The 21,529-nt window shown below is 44.9% G+C and overlaps 1 protein-coding gene across 1 annotated transcript in view; it reads left to right on the forward strand.

The window, feature by feature from the left end:
* Plxnc1 (plexin C1) overlaps positions 1–21,529 on the forward strand; it is a 149,788-nt gene that overhangs the window by 127,102 nt on the left and 1,157 nt on the right. The window contains 9 exon segments of the mRNA XM_040755002.1: positions 1,712–1,889; positions 4,499–4,602; positions 14,376–14,430; positions 15,649–15,680; positions 15,771–15,878; positions 17,017–17,180; positions 18,612–18,759; positions 20,280–20,420; positions 20,511–20,585. Of these exon segments, the coding sequence (XP_040610936.1) occupies positions 1,712–1,889; positions 4,499–4,602; positions 14,376–14,430; positions 15,649–15,680; positions 15,771–15,878; positions 17,017–17,180; positions 18,612–18,759; positions 20,280–20,420; positions 20,511–20,585 (1,005 nt within the window).

The raw sequence follows: 21,529 nt of genomic DNA on the forward strand, positions 1-21,529 counted from the left end.
CTGAAATCCTAGCTCCCAGGGTGACAGCGCTTGGTGGGAGGAAAATGATGGGGGCAGAGGCCTCAAGAGTGGCCTCAGAACTACAGTGTCCCCATAATGAGACACATAGGTCTAAGGGACTTGACGTGGAGACAGTTGCCAAAGAATACATGGCTCTGAGAACCTGCCCAGAGTTTCAGATGCCCTTGTGGGGATCTGTGAGTTGTATGTCCTGAGCTCAGACATAATTCTAAGGGTAATGGCAGTTCGATTCATCATCAGTTACCATCAGAAGTCAGCTACCATCCACTCCGTTCACTGAGTCCGCTGTTCAGTGCGGCCCCAGTCCCTGTTTCCGAATGCACGTATACTAACCCAGTGCTACAGTGGTGACTGTCATTACCACCACTGTCTTTCAGTCCTTTAGTGCACTATCTCCTTGACCTCTGTGACAGGGTTAGAAGGCGGGTGCTGCTATGCACACTTTACTTTCTGCACTGCAGGGAGTGGAATTCGGAGTCTCATGCATGCCAGGCAAGTTCTCTATCCCTGACATAGCTCCCCATCGCCACATGCACTTCTGGTAATCCTAAGGATCCCCACGCTCCATATTATCTGTGTTTTCACTTCTTTTTAAGATTTCTATTATAAACTTTATTATGAAAACAAAATCTCCCACACTAAAATTAATCGGATGTAAAATCTGTACACCTTAACGAACTTCTAGACAGTTAGAAGTGTTTTTCATTTCTTTCCGGACCCATGCTTTTATCCTTTCGCATTCCCCCAGTAAGCCAGGCCCCCAACATTAACAAATTGTGCATTTCACACTGTACCCAAGTCCCCAGCTCATTGGTAACAGTGCGGAAGAATCTGGATCATGCTAAGCTGCTTACAAATCCTCTTTGCTCACCTCTGAGTCAATCCTCCCCAAGGATCTGTGGCAGGAAAAACTTTGGTTTTTTAGATCTATGTATTTGTTCTTGGACAAAGTAAACCTGGAATTGCTTTTAGGTTATTTTTCGAACTATTCCCTGGCTCTGTTTTCTTACATACACAAAGACTCCCTTCCCATTAGTTAGATTCTCAGGTTTTGCCACACTGGGAGAATACATTAACTGACACAACTTAAGCAATGGCACGGGAACGTAATTAATGCAAGAATAATGGAGCAGGGTGGGGATCCTGGTACCTTAATGAGGACTCAGAAACATCTGACTGCAGATGTTGAAAGCAGAGGAGGAGATGAATGCTGGCATAATTAATGCTGCATATTAAAAAGTGACCTCCTTGGTGTGATCAATACAGGGACCTCATAACCTTTCCTGTCACCTGGACCTTCACTTCTGGGACTCTGTGGTTCTGTTAATAAAAACGATAATCACCAGTCTGTGCTCCTTTGCTGTGGAATCTTTCCAAGTAATTTTTTTTAGGATGAAATTAGAAATCACCATTTTTTGCAGAATTTGTATGTATGTATATATTTTTGTCTCTAATATATGTATTCAGCGCTCGCTACATAATGAGTGCTTTAACTTTCTGTTTTCCTTTCTGTTATCCCTGAAAAGAACGGATTACAGATAAAAGATTGAAGTAGTATAATGCGATACACTGTTCACTAATGCGCTGTCAGAGGTATTAGTAGGACTTGTCATGGTGTGCCTTTTGTGAATGCCTTTCATTCTGTAGTTACCTAATAGGCTTCAGACCCTGTTTGTTTGTATTCTTACAGGCATTAAATGTCGTCTTTGAGAAAATCCCAGAAAACGAGAGTGCCGACGTTGTTCGGAATATTTCAGTCAACGTTCTTGACTGTGACACCATAGGCCAAGCCAAAGACAAGATTTTCCAAGCATTCCTAAGCAAAAATGGTTCTCCATATGGACTTCAGCTCAATGAAATTGGCCTTGGTAAGGTTTCTTTCAGATCCCTGAAAAGCACCCCCCTACCTTCTTTCTGTTTGGTGACAATTATGTGGCTTCAGTTGCTCCCATAGGGACCCAGGGACTCCTGGGCTCTCTTTTGTACTTATTGATTCTTCCCAGGAAGCATCATCCTCCCATGATGCTATTTTAAAAACACCGTATTTGTAAATCAATGTGATTGCTGACCCCGGGACGCCATGGAATCACCCCGCACCAACAAGTACAGGAAGGTGTAAACCCTGTGCCCTCCGAATGTTGCACTTCACTTTGGCATTTGATTTGTTTGTTGTGATACGGAGCGTGTCATTAGTGGTGGCTCAGCCACAGAGTGTTAACTCCAGCCTGCTGGAAAGGTCATCTTCCTCTTTGCTAATCACATCCTGCATTAAGTGTATTCTCTGTTCTCCCCCAACACGAAGCAGCATCTGCTATGAATTCATTTGCGGGCTCTATTGGTATACTGCAAAGGAGAGCATATGTGTGAGCAAGCTAACAGGGCTCCATCTCTCCCGAATGTTCATCAACATTTTAAAGTGGAGCTCAGCGCAGCCCTCCCAAGAGACTGCTGTGGGATTTCAGAGCAGATAATGGGCCAGGAGAGGAGAGTGGAATCGTGGCAATGACAGACAGCATAACAAGGTTCATCTCCCCTCCATGTACAGTTGTAGGCCTCCGCTAAGCTGGCAATTAGAATCCTCCCCCCACCAATCAAACCTCCTGCTAAAACCATTGAGAAAAGCCTGGAGGCAGGCCTGGGAAACTTGGGGGAGGCCGTGCAAACGTGTAGTAACTCCAGGGTCTGCTTCTAAGAGAGCATGCTAAGGCGCTTCTCTGCACCAGTGTTTTGTTCCCTTGCATGGCCTGGGGTACCCTGGCAGCTTAAAGAGGGCCTAGCTCCTGTGCTTAGATATAAGCAGAAGGGGCAGCCCCATCTAGGAAACTGAAGCTTGACCCAAACCATCAGTTAACTTGTGTTGAACATTATCTTATGTGTGTGGCTCTGACCACAAAGGACATGGGCACACCCAGCCTAATAACCACAGGAAAACGGCCCAGCAGCGTTCTCTTCACCGCCGAAAAGTCCACAGCAGGGCCTGCAGGCCCTTCCTGGGCTTGTGCCACTCAGGTGTCCCACCCCCAACCCCGAAGTTGGGAGGTATGGGTGGAACAAGCTGGTGGCACTGTGTTCAGATGGACAGAAAGCATATATGCACAGAATGTCACCATCTAAGAGTGGGAAATAGCAGAGCCTCACCTAACTGGGAAAGATTTGTCATCTAAGACAGCAGAGCCATTTGGGTTCTGCAGAAGTTGCCTTGTGGGTTGCCATAGACAGTCACCAGATTTTGGGGGGGGGGAAGGAGTGACAAGGGGACATGAGACAGGTCTCAGTATTGTAGTCCTAACTGACCTAGAACTCATTATTGAATCCAGGCTAACCTTGACTCTGTGATGATCCTCCTGCCTCAGCCTCCTGAATGTTGAATTTATAGGCATGAACTACCTACCATATGTGGCTATTGCTAGATTTAAAATTTTTTAAATTATATTTTTATTTATCGTGTGTGTGTGAGTGTGTGTGTGTGTGTGTGCACTCACATGCACCCTTGTGTAGATAGAATACAGTGTGTGAATTGGTTCCTGCCTGCTACCATGTGGGTGCTGGGAATAGAACTCAGATCATCATGTTTGGAGGCAAATGTCTTCACCAACTGAGTCATCTCCCCAGCCCCCATTGCTGGATTTGTTTGTTTGGTTTTTTTTTAATTTATTTTTCAGTTTAAATTTAGATAAGAAGCAAGGTTGCTTCACAAGTCAGTTCCAGGTCCCTCTCCCTTTCCCTCCCCTCTGTTTGTTTAATTTTGAGACAGGATTTCTCTCTATTGCTTTGGAGCCTGTCCTGGAACGCTCTCTGTAGAGCAGGCTGGCCTTGAACTCAGAGATCCACCTGCCTCTGCCTCCCTAGTGTTGGGATTAAAGGCGTGTGCCACCCACACCCAGCTCCATTGCTAGATTTTTTTAAAAAGAGAAATCAAAAGTCCAGATTTTTTTGTGCAACTTCCACATATTTAAATGTAGCTAATGAGTTGCTAATAATAACAATTCATAAAACACTGCACAAATTCAAGAAAAGAAAACACTATCTGTGGCTACCTTCTGACTATAATGACTATAGTGCACTAGCTGGGATGTCGTGTTGGTGTATGGTGACTTGGCTGGAACCATGCAGAGGAGAGTTCACACTATGCTCTGTGAATGAACATGTACACATACTGGTGACACCGGAGGTATTTCTTTTGAAGGTTTTAGTACCTCAGATGATGGGTGATTCTGTCTTCAGGGTCTCCACTTCCAGACTTGATTCAGCATGTTTCAGGGTCAGTTGTCTGAAATATTAGGCCCTAAACACAAGCCCAAAGCCTTTGTCTGTCTGGCTGTCTCCACACCATCCAACAAAGTGTTGCCACTTCATTCAAGATTATTTATTTACCAGTAGTATTTGTAGAAGTGACTAGGCAGCACGTTTTTGTTTTTTGACTGTGACTTTAGCAGGGAATCACACCCTCCCCTCCCCTCCCCCTCCGCCTTTTTAGAGCTTCAAGTGGGAACACGACAGAAAGAACTTTTGGACATTGACAGCTCTTCTGTGATTCTTGAAGATGGAATAACCAAGCTAAACACCATTGGCCACTATGAGGTAAGACTCACCCTTTCTTTATCCACTGCCCTAACTGGATTGAATAAGCCGTTTAAAAAAGCCAAACCCAAACAAACCAAGACTCCCTACTTCTGAACGGTTTGCAAGTGGCTTGTTAGGGCCCAGTCTCCTTCTCTGCTCATTCAGAAGAGCCCACACATCATTATGTCTATTGGTGTCCCCATCACATGTCCCCGTACTCACAAGGCTCATTGTCATGCTGCCTGATTCTCCATCTTGCCATTTAGGTCAGAAGCTTTGCCATGGCAAGACTGTCTGTCCTTGTGCAGTGTGTTCTTAGGGAAACTGCGTGTGATTTATCACATGTGCAAATCCCCATGGCATGTCAAGAGTGTCAATGCTGAGCCAAGTAGACTCCTCAGCCTCACCTGTCTCCTCTGTGCTGGCCTTGTGACCTTCTGTGCAGCAGCCTTGTTCTGAAGATGTTACACATGTCCCTATTTGTTTGCACTATTCAGTGATGGCTCCTTCAGCCCTGTGACCCATGAGCTGAGTGAACGCTGCAATCAGTGCAGGGTGCACATGACTTCTCAAAGACCCGAGTGCCAGGGAAGCCTGTCTATGGCAAGACAGGAGGCAGGGAAAGTTCCTGAAAACAGACACTGGGATTCACTCAGCAGCATTGAACGGATAGTCCAGATCTGCTGAGTGTCTGTTATGGGCTACGAACTCGGGCTGCAGGGGAGAGGAATGAAGTCCAGGCCACTGATTCAATGAGCCTGCAGCACCCAGGAGGGAGGAAGGGAAAGGTAACACTTTCTGACACAATAGTGCTGTAGCTTGGAGACTCAAAGGAGGCTTCCCATGGAAGCCACAGCTGAGCTGAGACTAAAGAATCTGGATGGGTTGTAGCTGTGAGTACTTCTAGCAGGCACGTTGGACAGAATGGCTTTCAGGCAGGTCAGAACCCATGGAGGAATTGTGCTAGTGAGAACACTCTGGATCACATGCTGACTCAGCCGTTTGCTAAATTTTGGCTAGTCCCATCTTTCAGTAGGAGCCATTGCTAACCCACCTTATGGATGCGTTCATGGAGACTGGGACTTAACCAGAGAGGTGGAAGGAAGCCAGAAGGGGACCATGCCATCCCTCTGGTCTTGTCCATCTGATTACTCTATCCTGTCTCGAGGACCTACATTTGTGTTTCAGAAACTGATTGTGATGGACAGGAAGTAGGGAGGCCCACTGGAAGCTGTGGGAGAATTTGAGAACAGCAGTGTCCCTAGGGATGGGGGTAATGTGAATGGTCACAGTGGGCTCAGATGGTGGGCACTGCAATCCTTATGCATGGAAATAGTGGGGGGGCAAGGCTGGCACTCAGGAGGGGCAGATGATTTCTCAGAGAGAAGCCCAAAGGAGAGCAGCTACTTCTGGATCAAAAGCACCAAGATGGACTTTGGCAGGCTTCGCCCTCAGCTAGCTTGCACGCCAGACCATTCCTGAGCAGGTGTCTGGGCAGTCAGGAGCAGAAAGCATCCTATCCCTGCATTTTGTCTTGCCAGTAGAGTCCTGTGGCTATTTCTGAAGGAAACCTCACAGAGACGCATGACCCCCACCCATGTCAGTCCCCTGCAGTTGAGATTTCCTGACCCACAGCCACCTGGCCAAACCTAGGATTCTTAGCTTAGGGGCTTTTGTGAAAACCCTCACAGCTTCTCAGTATGGGTTCCTGGGTGCCAATGGCCAGCTCCCAAGGGATATAAATGGGTAGGAAGTCTCAGAGGGGTCCTACTAGTGCATCTCTGTGCGTTCACGCCTTCAGACCATCCCCTTTCCCTGGATCTGTGGAGCAAGTTGGTCTGGTATCCAAAAGGGTCCAGGTGTTGCTGTCCCTTTTTGGTGCTCTTGGCTAGAGTTTTGGCCTTGCTCCAACAAGCCTCCTCTGCCCTCTCTCTGCTCCACCTTCTCCACAACCACATAGCATTGAGTGGGACCCCGAGGGGGGCGGTGGCCACTTATCCCCCTCCATAGGGATAGTCAGGACAGGCCATTCCAGCAGAGAAAACAGCACACAGCTGTCTGCCAGGCCCAGGCGGCCTGTCAGGAGAGCGAGAACATCACTCTTCCTGAAGCCATCGGAGTACTAGACACCTATCTGCTTAAGGATGATAATGAAATTAATCCGGCCTGTAGTCACTTCCTGTCCTGATGATTTATTGGCCTCATAGCCCAGTGTTGCTGCCTAGTGGTAATAAATGACAAGACCAGGACACCAGGGCTTAACGGATTCTGCTTATGTTTAAAAAGATAAGCCCCAAGGCAAATAAATGCAGAGAGCTTGAAGGAAACCGGGGAGGTCAGCCGGCCGTGCTCCCTAAGCCTGGACCACTCCAAAAGCCTGGGCTCCTAAGGGCTGGGCTGAAGCACCCAGTCTGCCTCAGCTGCTTCAGTCTGCACTTGATTTTAATAGCATCTCTGCACATCTGAAACCTGGGACAGTTTGAGAGGGTTGGGCTGACGTTTGCTTTTGCCCTTTCGTTAAAGAAAGCATTTTCAAGTACTTGCTTTTCCCTCCAAAGAGACAAGATGCTAATTATCACTCTTATTCATTTACTAAAGCACCCTAGTTTGAGTCACTGTATGTGCTTGAAAGGAAAAAAAAACATATTTCATTTAAAAATAGGGTCTAATTCAGAGTACTAAGTGATTCAGACTTACCTCCCCCCAATTAGTCCAAATTAGTTAGGCTTTAAAGTTAATCATTGGTGACGGCCAGTCCCTCCTCCTGTCTAAGCAGAGTCTCTGCTGCTGGAGTATTAGGCCCAGCCTCTTCCGCTTCATCTGTGAGGTGCTGGACATCTGCTCTGAGGGTACTAGAGGGGTCAGAGTGTACAGATGATACTCTGTCAACCTACTGAGTGGTTTCCAATCCTACCCCCAGTGTTGTTGACGATTGCCCTCTATGGTAGCAACAGTGGCAGTCAGCACCCACCCTTGTCCACAGTGCCGGCTCCATTAATGCTCGCCATAGCCTGATGCTTTCAGACCAGAAGGGTTATTTCTCTCAGTTCCCATCAGATGTACAAGAGGACAGCAAATTTCTGCTCCAGTGTCGTTCCATCTTGTGAAGAAAAGGGGTTATATGAGTCGGTGTCTTTATAAACAAGAAACCAGCAGCATCCTTGCCCCTATAATTAAACCCTCACAGATACTCCCTTATCTGGCTGTGGCTCAGGGTGTTTGCCATAAAGGGGATCCTACTGGTAGAATCCAGACAGACTGTGGAGGCTGCTGGTAGTCTAGGCTTCCTTCCTCTCTCCGTACCCACTGCGACCTTTTGCTCGGCCACATTGTCACACCCTGCCATGAGGTAGCAGAGGCTGCAAGACAGGTGTTTTGTGGGGCAGGAAGTTTTCTCTAGAGATCACACATCTTGTTCCAAGCTGTGAATTTTGAGGAGAAAAGATGATAAGCCACTAAGTGGCTGAGGAACATTGTGCACTAGTGTCCAGAAGTGGTCACTGATGACCCCAAATTAGCCATTCAGAGGACATATATAGCTCTCAGATATGTTTCAGACGATGTACTAGGTGAGGTCAGTGGCCCTTCTGGTCACGCTCCATCTCTGCTCTTAAATAAAAAGACTGGACTACCTTCAAAGATGCCTTTAGCCAATAAAGAGGCTGCTTCTGTACCACATACTGTCCCGACCCTGAGGACACTCTATGTGGGTCTGGTGGACACCTAGGAAAAAGATGGGGGGCAGGGGATACAAGGACGGACGCCAAGACAAGAGTCTGATCAAGGAAACAACTTTATTCATCCCAAAGGGATTTATATAGGGGAAGGGAGGAGGGGAAGGAATGGGGGATGTGCTGTAGCTGCAATAAACCTGGTAGAGCGGATGGTCAGTGGGTTGGGTAGGTCATCCTGTGTCCTCTGGTAACCTAACTGCAGACTCTAACTTTATCTTTCACAATCCACCTTCTATTAAGCCCTAGATAAGCCGCAGGTCTGTTTCTGGAATTCGGCAGGTAGCAGGGTGGGTCTTTTCTTATGAGTAGGTGAGGCAGCCGTACCTGGTTGATGGCCGGAGGTCCCTGACAACATACCATCCTACGGGCTTTGCCAATACCAGCTTCTTTGGTCCTCTTTACTACCTACCCTGTGCATGAATATTGTCATCTTCATCCTAGGCTGGGAGAGGGTGAGAAGCCTGGCCATGCTCACTGAGCTTCTCTTGATGCTCCTAGGTCATCAGCTGATAAAAGAGAACCTCCCTTCCAAACTGTGGTCCTGCTAAAGCCAATGGAATACGGTTGTGTCAGAGTGTGGGGATTGTAGCCCATGCTCCTAACCTTCAGGTTTCCTGGTGGGGAACTGGGCCTACTCTGTGACATAGTCTGGTGATTAGCATTCTCTGGTGCCGACGAAAAGGTTAACTTCTCTTGAGACCCTGTGATGGATCTTGTGGTTCATGGGACAAGACTATTTCAGTGAAGAATGACAGACACTAAGGAAGGTTTCCCTGAAGTAATTTGTATTGACCACAGTGCTTTACATAAGGATAAAGGATCAAATTCAGACCATATTCATCATTTCCATAAAACTCATAGGTGTATAATTCCATGAGTTTCAAAACTGAGCCATATTAATTTCCAATAGTTGATCATTTTTACCTATACAAATAATATTTTATTTTATTTTTCAAGACAGGGTTTCTGTGTATAGCCTTGATTGTCCTAAAACTCACTTTACAGCCCAGGCTGGCTTTGAACTCAAGAGATGCCCTGCTTCTGCCTCCTGAGTGCTGGGATTAAAGGCGTGTGCCACCACCACCTGGCCAAAAACCATTTTATAAAGATTTACCTTCACTATTTATGCGTATGTAAGTGCACATATGCAGGTATCTTCAGAGGCCAGAAAGGGGTATCAGATCCCCTGAGCTGGTGTTACAATGGTTATGACCCAACCAGCAGAGGTGTTGGAAACCAAATTTGGGTCCTCTGGAAGAATAAGTTCTCTTAACCACAAAGTCATCCCCACAAGTAACATTTTTATATGTTTAAATATAAAATGTTTTAAACATTTAAATATATTTAAATTTGTCTCTAGAAAATTTATCTTTAGGGGATAATCTAAACCTATGACATAAAGACAGCTTCTTGCCACCAAGATATCTCACATTTATGGGCAGATTTATTTTAGGAGTTTTTAATTAGTGTTTGTTTTATTTGAGACAAAGTCTCATATAGCCCAAGCTGGCTTCCAACTCCGTATGTGTGAGTTGAACTCTTGATCCTCCTGCTTCTCCTTACTGAATCCTGGTTCAAACTTGGGACTGCATGCATGCTAGGCAAGTATTCTAACAGCTGGGCTATGTCCCAGGCATGTCTCCCCCTCCCCTACACACACACACACACACACAGGGTTTCTCTGTGGCTTTGGAGGCTTTCCTGGAACTTGCTCTTGTAGACCAGGCTGGTCTCGAACTCACAGAGATCTGCCTGCCTCTGCCTCCTGAGTGCTGGGATTAAAGGTGTGAACCACCACTGGCTTTTAAATGTTGATATTTATCCATGTCACCCATGTGGCCACAACTTCTAATGTTGATGGCAAGCCTCTCCTGCCACATTCTAGCTCAGGCTAGCATCACTGGGGAAGAGATGGTCTTGTCACACAGGGCATTGTGGAACACTGTGAGGCTGGAGAGGGCTTTATTTGAAATTGTCACGTGTACCTATCTGCTCTGGGCTGGAGACATGTTCTTACTGCGGATCTATCTAGTGACATTAATCTTCCCTTGATTTAATTTAGGTTTCATCCCTAAAGTTAGGCCCAGACAGGAGGACAAGAGAATGGATGTGGTACTCTGTGGGAAGTAGTTGAGTTTCTAGGACAGAACAAACAGCCGGTGTGTTTTTAACCCTTCGGATTCCATGGCACTTTTCAAAAAGGCGTTTCTTGCCTTGCCTTGGCAGCAGTTGACTTGAGAATTGAAAGTGGAAACCTGCTTCCCCCAAACATCTGCAAATGATTTTTCTGTCCTTATAATCATGTTAAGGCATCACATGGGGCCAAAATGTTCCAGCCCCAGAGCAGCTGTGAAAGTTAGAAATATGCTCACACACATCCAACTCATCCACTAATAAAATGCTTTTACACCAGCTCTTGGAAGATAATTTCAGAGTAAAATCTTCTTAGTACGAGCTGCATCTACACTCTCTTAATGCCTGAGCACAGTGCCAGCAGCCAAACATTGCCAGCTCTCAAAAAGACATTTGAACTTTTGGCAGTGTTCCTTATCAGAAGGCCCATCCATGGTGTTTGTGATTATAGAGGGAGGGTTCTTGCTTTTGGCAAAACAAAGCGTCTGACAGTAGCAGAGTATTGGCTCAACACTCAACAGGATCCATTTGGGATTCATTCTTTGACAATTACCCAGAATGAATCACCAGCTTCCTTTTATAAAAGGGTATTTATTGGCTTAAAATCAGTACATCCAGCTCGTGGGGGCGGGGGAGTTTTGTAACTATGTTCACACATTCTTACAAGCGTGGTGTCTGAGTATTGCTATGGGGATGCCTGCACAGGGCATTTATTTTAATTGCATCAAATATGGAGGAGAATTGAAAAATCAGTCAGAAAACAATGAATGGCTCGAGGGAAAGGAGATGCTTAGAGATAAGAGCATTCCGAGAGCTCAGTAAGAGTTAACACTGGGAGTTGCCTTGAGACCTGAAGGTCTAGCTAGCTCTGCCCAGATTCCCCCTCTTCCCACAAGATGTCCTCAACACTAACAGTGGGAGGCATCTAGCCTAAACTTAGCAGCTGGCTGGACACAGCTGGCTGGACAGCTGTGTCTAGGGCCTATGGAGCTGGCTCTTCCTCTGTGGGTGTCACCTGAAGGAGGTTGTTTATCCTGTGGTGTTTAGCAGGGAGGCCTGTCCATTTTGATAACCAATGTGCAGCAAGCCAGAGAGCAATTCTTAGATTCTCCTTTCTTCCAAGCCAGGGAAGGCTGGGTCCAAATATGTATTAGAGCTTTACAGTGGAGAGGAAAGTCACTTAGCTGATAGCATTCAAAGTGACAGTTGCTCTTCAGGCCACAGCTGGAGGGAGGCGTGGTTTGCCCGACATGCTTCCTCTCTACCATCTTTTGTTTTATGTTGTGGACATCAGCCCCTCCTTCAGAACCATTTCTTCTTAAGAACCCCTGCTTGCCTCTGTGTTTTCTTCTGTCTGGAGGTAATTTCTGTACTGGCCTTTTCCAAGGAGCTACCTGGTTATGAGAAAAAGACCCTCAAGGGCCATTTGGCCCAGAGGCCTTTGGTTCCAAAAGGCTTCAAAGTGAGAGTCATGGACTTCATCTCTAGGAGGCTACACATAGACATGGCATTAGTATGATAAAACATTTACCTACTGACCTATACGTTTAAAAACTGAAGTGTTTTTGTTTTTTTTTGACAGAACTATTCTCATTTATAGTTTATGTTCCTCATAGTTCATGTTTAGAGTAAGGAATGTAGCTTGGTGATGCCTGACAAGAAACAAAGCTCTGGGTTCAGTAACCAATACAGGGGGGTAGGGGGCAGGCAACAAAACTCACCCGTTTAGAATGTGGGACTCACTTGTATTAGTTGTATACCATCAAAATTCAACTTTAGACTATTTTATTACCTTTAAGAGATTCTCATCACTATTCAGTCTTCTCTATAATTCCCATTTAAAGACCACTAGCTTTCTATATAAATTTGCCTGTGCTGGGCATTTTATATAACGGAGATCATACATGTAATCTTGTAACTGGTTTGTTTCAGTTGGCGGATTCGTAAAGTTAATCTGCACTGTTGCAATACTAACACTTCCCTTACCATACGGCAGTTTTTGTAGTACATCCATATAATGGGCTACTACACAGTTATGAAAAGGGATGTTCTACTGACAGGCACAGAGTATACTAAATTAACATCACAGACCTTAGACCGTCCCTAAACGGCATACATTAAAAAATAACAAACATATCAGTATGTATGGTATGAATCCAGTTGTCTGGATCTCAAGAATAGGTGGTCAGTGGAAGGCGGCAGGGGGTGGACTGCCTCTGTGAGGACAGGAGACTGCCTGGGAGTGGCCAGGGACAGTTCTGGGAACCTTGAAATGTTTCATACTACAATGCAGGTGGAGTCACAGTCCATTTACCCAAAGCCCTATTTACAGGAATGACCACAGCTGTTATACGTGTAGTAGTAGTTGTGCTGGCTAGTTTTATGTCAGCTTGACACTAGCTGGAGTCATTTGGGAAGAGTGAACCTCAACTGAGAAAATATTCCTCACCAGAAAGGTCTGTAGGCAAGTCTGTAGTGTTTTTTTTTTTTTTTCCTTTCTCTCCCCCTCTCCTTTTCTGGAGACAGGGTCTCACTATAAGCTCTGGCTGCATTAGAACTGACTATGTAGAACCTCAGAGACCTGACCCCCTCTGCCTCCAGAGCGCTGGGCATGTGCCATCATGGCTGGCTTGTAGGGCATTTTCTTGATTGATGATTTATGTGGAAGGGCCCACTCGTGGTGCCATCGTGGGCTGCTGGCGCGACAGGGAAGCAGTCTGAGCAAGCCATGGGGCATAAGTCAGAAAGCAGCAACCTCCATCACCTCTTCTTCAGTTCTTGCCTCAGGTTCCCTGGGTGACAAACTGATTTGGAGGGAGCAACAGAACCCCTAACTAAGACAGCAGCGTATGCTGAGCACTCACCAGTGTGGTATACTTACATCCATATGCATGCTCCAAGAGGGTCACGGGGTGAGCACACCCTCTATCTGGCTCAGATCAAGGCACAGAAGCCCCTCTGGGCCCTGCTAATCACTGGCCCCTTTCCTCTCTGACACCACCATTGACTGAGAACAGTCGAATACAGTATGGTTTCTTTCGTGTTGGACTCCTTTGCCCAACAAACTGTGAGATCCACAGCATGCAGCAATAGTATATTTTCAATGTTTTCGTAACTTATTGTGAACCATGAGGATTTGTGTTGTTGGGTACAGACCTAGACACACAACTGTTTTGTCATTGGGTACAGCTACAGATACCAGTTTGAGGAAACCTGCCTCAACTTTTCTTTATTGTCTTAGCCAATTCAGATGCTGTGACAGAATGCATTACTTGGCGGCTCAAGCAACACTTATTCCTCACAGTTCTGGTGCAGAGAAGTCAAGGGCATGCACCACTAGACACAAAGCCAGTAGTCAACGCTTCTTCCTGATTCAGAAGGCTGTCATTTCACTGTGTCCTTATATGCTGGTGGGGGAGTTGGGAGGAGGCACGCTCTGTCTTCCCAGAAGGGCACTAATCCCATTTCTGAGGACTTCTGTGATATAATTACTTCCCAAGGGCCCCACCTCCTCATACCACCATATTAAGATCATTTGGCATACATATTTGGAGGTTATACAAACATCTAATCAATAACAAGCAGAAACGGGGGGGGGGGGGGGGGGGGAGAGCACCCAGGCCTCTTCTGACCTGTTAGGCAGGGGGGCTGGCTGAAGATAGCTTACTCTTCCCCTCTCCCAGAAGCAGATCCCATTGAGGTCACAGGCGCTGCCTGTGTGCTTCCCTCACAGGACAATGAGCCCCTTGAGGACAGTGTTCTGCTGGTCACCTGGCTAACCTTAGCCTGCACACAGTGCCCAGAATTTAGTGGTCCCTGATAAATATTTAATAAGTGAGAGAACATAAGATCCATCTAATTCCTGAGTTGAAGCTGAGAAAGACATTACATTTGAAAACTCGTATTTTTTATCTCTGCTTTCAGATATCAAATGGATCCACTATAAAAGTCTTTAAGAAGATAGCAAATTTTACTTCAGGTAACCAATACAATATTGTTAACCTTTTGTTCTCACCGAGCTTTATGAAATATTGGTTTGCTTCTCTGGGACATACTGTCACAGAGGTATGATTGAGATGTTGCTATGATATTCTCTGGAAGCTGAGAAAAGCCATTTCAGTTTGGTTCAAGTCCTAAGAGCATGGGTTCTGCGTGAAGGGAAGGAAACTGTAGCCATGTTGGTACAGACGGCCCAGCACAAAGGAAGCTGCTGTCTCTTAGCAGCTCTGAACACAGGACAGTTAGTCTCAGCCCTTGTAGCTTTTCCAAGTCCTCAGTAGGATGGGCACCAACAAAAGAGGCTGCCCTGCAACTGGGCAGGAAGTTTGCACACTGCCCTGGACAGACTGAGCAAGACAATCTATGAAGAATTTCCAAGATACCAGTGTGTTAGCATTGCTGACTTCCAGACAGTGGAGACAGGAAAAAAGTCAGCAGGCTAGTCTTCTGTCTTCTTGGCAGCTACTGGACAGGAAAACACTGATAATGCCTTGAGAAAATCCACTCGTCCTGTACTGGGTTTGTCCTCAGCCCCACACCACAGATTTCTCTTACTAGCTAGCCTATGGTTGACTGTTAGCAGACTATTTCCCCTTCCCCTTAATTGCCCTAATTTTAGTAGCATCTCTAGATGGTCTAGTCCTCTTCATCTTCAGGTCTTCATCTGGTTTTCCCTCTATTTTCTTTTTAGTGACACTGTGGGTTTTACTTGACTTCTGAGTTGGACACATTGTCTCATCGTAGAGGAGCCCACATTCCTTCCCACCCTGCCTTTACCTGGCTAGTCATTTATTTAGGTTTATCTCTAATAGTCCTCCTTCAAAGGAAGCTCCTAGACTTGGCTCCTTTTCACATAGCTCTCCTTTGTTGAAATTAAGTAATTGGGCAATTAGAAGCACAACAAGGCAGTCTTAATCCTGGCTGCAGGCTTGGCACACAGGGGTGCTCCAGTTTGAGTGACAGGCTAGAAAAGGCATCCCTGTCCCCAGGAAGTGTCTACTCACTCTCAGGGATAGGGAACCTGCTTCTACTCCAGTCCCTAGCCCCTTTTCACACTGTCCAGCTACAGTAGCAGCCAAGAGCCCAGTATAACAGAAGAGCTGTTGGCTTTGGAGCACAAACGGGGCTTATGTTGAGGCTAATTCGTCCGTGGTTGTTTTTTCAATGGACTCTTTTTTCTCCTTTCTCTGGCGTTCAGATGTGGAATACTCAGATGACCACTGCCATTTGGTGAGTTCAGACTGTCTTATGTTGTCCACCAAACTGCATGCCTTCTGCAGCATACTGTTTCTTCAGGTAACACTTGTACGGTCTTTTTAGATTTTGCCAGATTCAGAAGCATTCCAGGTCGTGCAAGGAAAGAGACATCGAGGGAAACACAAGTTCAAAGTAAAAGAAATGTATCTGACAAAGCTACTGTCGACCAAGGTATACTTACTGTTCTAGGAATGCCTTCATGGCTACCTTGGGGGTATATGATGTGTTCAACTTAATTTCCGCTCAAGTGTGAAAATGTTACAAATCCCTTGTGCCTTCTAGCAAAGAAAAAGGAAAGTTTAAATTGTAGACACATCCTATACCCTCCCTTCCATTATTTTTTGTAAACTGGAAAGAGAAGAGCATTTTTACAGATTTCAACGGCAGCATCTTCAATCAGGGCGTTCACTATGTTTCTGCTCCTTACCCACCATTTCACTATTACTTTTTAGGTTGACAACATAATTATTCCTTTTTGTTTTCTTATTATAGATAAGCAATAAAACTCCTTTGACTTGAAAATAAAATGAGGGGGGATCTCTGATGATTAACCTAGTAAATCCTACTGTTTTTTTTTTCCTTTTGAAATTCAAGAATTCCGTTCACTTATGAAAGTGTCAGATGGGAAAGCCAGTGGAATACCAAATCAGGAGCAAATCTTACTGCATCTAGCGGAGTTTTGTTTGTTTGGTTGTTAGCAGGTTAACACAAGTCTCTGGGTTTTTGCTCCACTATTGTAACTGTCTCCTTAGCCTTTACTACCTTGCTGGGCAAGCTTCTTCAGCAAATCTGCTTAGACCTGAGTGGATCTGTGTGGCAGGCAGAGGAGTGCCTGTACATTTTGATTTTTATCTTTCCCAGAGAGCTCTGCCTTCATTTTATTTTTGATAAAATACTCGGCTGCTTTGGGAATTCAACATTTAAGCCCTGAGATGGAAATGCATGCAAAAGGAAGAAAATCTAGCAGCGAAGCATTATCCCTGAGTTTCTCCAGGCTGTACATAGCAAAGGCAGAACATCCGTGGCTTGTCTATATACACAGCCTACACTGGCACTGCATCCCCCTGCTGGTTAAACAGTATTGCTATCAATAAGTTTATGCACCAAGTCTAAACACAGACACAGACTTTCCAGACCCTTGTCCCAGCCCACATTGGCCTCATCTGACAATTTCCTGTTTTTTTTTTTTTTTCCTCTCTCAGCTTATTTTTCCCTGGTTGGCACATCCCTTTCTCTGAACTTAGAGCTGGCTTTTCCATTAGGTTTTCGCCCAGCACCATGAGTCTCAGTCTCTGCTTCTGTTTTCCAGGTGGCAATCCACTCTGTGCTGGAGAAGCTCTTCAGAAGCATTTGGAGTCTGCCCAATAGTAGGGCCCCATTTGCTATAAAATACTTCTTTGACTTTTTGGATGCCCAAGCTGAAAACAAGAAAATCACAGATCCTGATGTTGTACATATTTGGAAAACAAACAGGTAGGAATGTAGAGGATTACTGACTGTTTTCCAGAACCTAGGGCAGAATGTTCAATCCATAGTTACTGTATCAGAATCTCAAGGTTTGAATTCTATTCTAAAAGACAAAAATAACAAAATTCTGTTATCTTTTATGCATGAAAAATACTTATCGAGAATGTTAGACTAGCAAAGAATGAGAAATTAGTATTTTATGGTTTATTCTGTTATTTTTACTAGAGAACTGTTATTGTGCCTACAGTGACTGCTTTGCAATTTTCAAGCTATGTGTCTATAAGTTCATGCTTTTGTTATTTGTAGCAGTAGATTTCATGAGAATTATCCAAGGGTTTTGATGTTACTTATTTTAGCATTTTACCTTAAGGAGCAGGATAGCCACATTTATGCTAATACCACCTCAGAAGAGGAATATAGCTTATCGTGTTTATCTGAAATGCTTTCACTTCAGCTGAAGAAGACCCACCCCGTCATGGTTCAATAGAAGGTCTCATGTGAGCTCAAACCCCTCCACATGCTAGCAACTGGCAAAGAGAAGCTCCAGAGCTCTTGGTCAGTTCTTTCCCTTTGGTCTGGGTTTACATTCTCTGCTCTGGCTCACTCCTGTCCTCAGTTCCAGCCTCATGTCCCCAGGCCCTGTTACTCCCACCCCAGCATGGGTGCTACCACCAGTCACAAGAGATGGAGCCACTGAGATCCCAGCAGCCCTGTGGTGGAGGTAGCAAGCTAGGCCAAAGTTCACATTCTAGTATTTATCTATCTTCCTACACCATGTGTACTGTTGGGCACTGTGGTAGTACAGTAATGAATGAAACAACACCCATGGCCTCACAAAATGTACTCTATGGATACAGAGGACAAGGAAGAATGCATTCACGGAAGTGCACCAGAGGGCGATGTGTGCAATGGAGAAAAGTAGGAAGAAGGCATGAGTATCAGGACAGGGTGGACAAGGGCTTCAGAAGAGTTTGTATCTCTAGGATGAGGAAATGATATAACAATGAGACTATGTGTGAGAGGAGAGCATTGAGAAGACAGACCTCACAGCAAAATCCTGTTTGGTATGAGTAAAGATACTTAAAGGGCTCAGGGGAGATAAGAGAGGAGTGACAAGATCTGATTCTAAAAGGATCAGGGCTGGAAGAGGTCAGGCACAACAGATTTGAGTGAAAAGTTCTCATTGGTGACATCAGCTCATATAACCCAGACTTGGAGGGACTTCTTGTCCAGGGCCATTTTCTGGCTTCTCCAGCCTGCCCTTCACTCACTGTTGGGTTCCTGGTTCTAGTGATGTTGCCACCTGCTGCTTGTTAGTTTGGCTAAGCAGGTTTACGCACTTCAATAACAAGGTCATACACACTTACAAACTGGTGAGCGGACCACTGGCTATGTTAACAGTCCTGCCTGAGAAGAGATTGTTTTCCCTTCAAACAGCCTTCCTCTTCGCTTCTGGGTAAACATCCTGAAGAACCCTCAGTTTGTCTTTGACATTAAGAAGACTCCACACATAGACAGCTGTTTGTCAGTGATTGCCCAGGCTTTCATGGATGCCTTTTCTCTCACAGAACAGCAACTGGGGAAGGTAAGGCCCAGCTTTGCTTTCTGATACATACCTCTGAAAATCACTTCTGGTGACTGATGTCTCATAGGAACCTCAGATGTCCCAACCCCCTCTTCCTACAAAAACCCACCTTTGCTACTTTCTCTAAAACCTTCTTTTCCCTTCTTATTCAGCCCCTGCTCCCTACTGGACAGCAATAGCCCCCTAACCCATACCCTGCTGCCCACCCACCCCGACCTCTTCCTTTCCACTGTCTTCGTGCATTTCTTCCTGCAGCTGGCATCTTCACTATGCTACAGGGCCTTCCTGACTTGTCTCAGTAAAATCCCACTCATTCATCTGCCAGTGTTTCATTCCACAGTTTCTTGATGTGCATGAAGAACACTGATCTGTCTGACTGTGCCTATGAACACGGTATCTCCCACTTAAAAATGTGTGTGCCCAGAGTAAAAGTAGCCGTTAAATGCATCACTTACTTGCTTCTTCATGTAGTTCAGTCGGTCCTTCGGGCACTATGATTCCCATTTTATACATGAGGAATCTGAGGTACAGAGAGGTCACAGGTCTTGTTATCGCAAAGTAACACAATTGTGAGCTCTCACCTGTCCAAATTCTGTCCCCGCTGTTGTTGTCTGTGGATCCTCACATTACATTCAGGCTGTGAATTCTCTGCCCAACAGGACTGTAAGCTTCTCAAAGGCAGTCACCTTCATCTTTGTACATTTGATACGTGGATAAATGGATGGCCATACAACTTGCAGGGTTCACTTAAAACCCGACAAGCACTTCTGAGGAATATTTCTGTGTAGGCAGCTTTCAGAATAATTCACCAAGCCACTGATTCAGCCACTAGACTCTTGAAACACATACTGGGACATTAGTCTAATCATTAATTTGCCTATCTTCACTGCGATTTTTAAAAATTTTGTGAATAATGATTTTGTCATCACTACTATACTTCCATAGCACCAAATTACTAAGGAATCTTTGCAAAGCAAAATCAGACATCAGACTCACCAGTACCGGTGACATGTACTTCCTTGAGAAACTGGACGATCTTTATAATCTAATGAAGTAGGGGACAAGCTAGAAAGTCTGCCACTGCCAATTTCTTACCAGTTTTACAGTTATATAAAGGGTTCAATCAGATCTACAATCAAGTCTTTTATACATGCCAAAATTCACTGGTGGGTGAGGATGAGAGCAGTGTCTTAATTCAGGCTTTCTAACGACCATTAGTAATGAACTATGACTGAAATAAGTTCCATTGTTACCGTAACTCAAAATCATGCAAAAATAATAATTTTAGTTCTTTTATAAGAGAAAGGCTGAATATATTAGCATTTAATCTTCCTGAAAATAACAGTGACTCACCAGAGCTATCTAGATGGCAGTCAGTCAGTCAGTCAACATTTACCGAGGTCTGCTGCCTGAAGCCTTGTTAGCAGGGGTAATGCTGGTGTACTTCAGTAACATTGCACCATTATAACCCCCACCCCCCATGTCTTTTTATGCTTCTTGTGGCTGTTGCTGTTTTTCAGGAAGCACCAACTAATAAACTCCTCTATGCCAAGGATATACCAACCTACAAAGAGGAAGTAAAATCTTATTACAAAGCAATCAGGGATTTGCCTCCATTGTCATCTTTAGAAATGGAAGAATTCTTAACTCAGGAATCTAAGGTATTACTTTTAAAAAGCAGAAATAAGCTTATAATTTGGTTACTTAAAAACAGACATATTTCAGAGCCTCTCAACAAACCTTTCTTTTAGAAACATGAAAATGAATTTAATGAAGAAGTGGCCTTGACAGAAATCTACAAATACATCGTAAAGTATTTTGATGAGGTAAGATTTTATTTCCCTACAAGCCCCCATCACAAGGACTTGGGCATAGTCCTCCATCCCAAAAAGGCAGGAAAAGGAAGCCCCAAGCCAGATCCTGCACAGGCTGCCTCTCCTGTGGTCTGTCATGCTGCCCACCTTTAGACCAGCCTGGATTTGAGTTCATGGGTCCTAATGCCACAACAATGCAAGTAAACTTTGATTGGTAAATACGGCCCTGTTAAATGGGGCCAGTTTATGTTTGATTGTGGTCTGCTAAAAATGAAAGCTAAGTCTGTTAACTCACCTTGCTTCTGTTTTCCATGGTTATATGAAATCATGATATACTTCTAACTTAAGCTTTAACTCTCAATAAACAGTGTCCTCATTCAGGCTTTTTACGACCATTAGTAGGAACTACATTTTCCTTTATGACTAATTCTCCTTAATCTAGATTCCTTGTTTCCAAATATATGTTAATTCCCCCTTCCCTGATTCCCCCCCACTCAGTCATGCTGGGACAGGCTATCCATGTCAATGGTGAGAATAGCTCACCAATTCCATTTGCTACTTGAAGATCAAGTGAAGAGCTAAGGTAGGGTAGAGGCAATGAGCTCCTTAAACATGATAAGCATCCCTCGCCAGGGGTGAGAAGGGAAGCACTGGGAAGGGGAGGGGAATCAGGATGCCCTTGCCTGCTGCACTTGAGGAATACTTGCCTGCATGCTGGCTGCCCAGGGATGCTTGCTGTGCTTGGAATGGCTGTGACGTAATGCATAAAGCAGGGCCTTGGAAGTCTGGCCCTATATTTGTAAGCAGATAGTTGGTATTTCTTGCGGGCTTCTATTTCAAGCCCAAGTGTTGTTGATCCTGTGATAATGACTTAGCAAAACTTACAATGTGAGTATGGAAATGATGGAAGAAAAAATGCTGGCATCTGTTTCATACAGATTTTTACCACTCGCAGC

Source organism: Mesocricetus auratus, unplaced genomic scaffold (assembly GCF_017639785.1).
Source record: "Mesocricetus auratus isolate SY011 unplaced genomic scaffold, BCM_Maur_2.0 Super-Scaffold_100011, whole genome shotgun sequence".
Taxonomy (NCBI): Eukaryota; Metazoa; Chordata; class Mammalia; order Rodentia; family Cricetidae; genus Mesocricetus; species Mesocricetus auratus.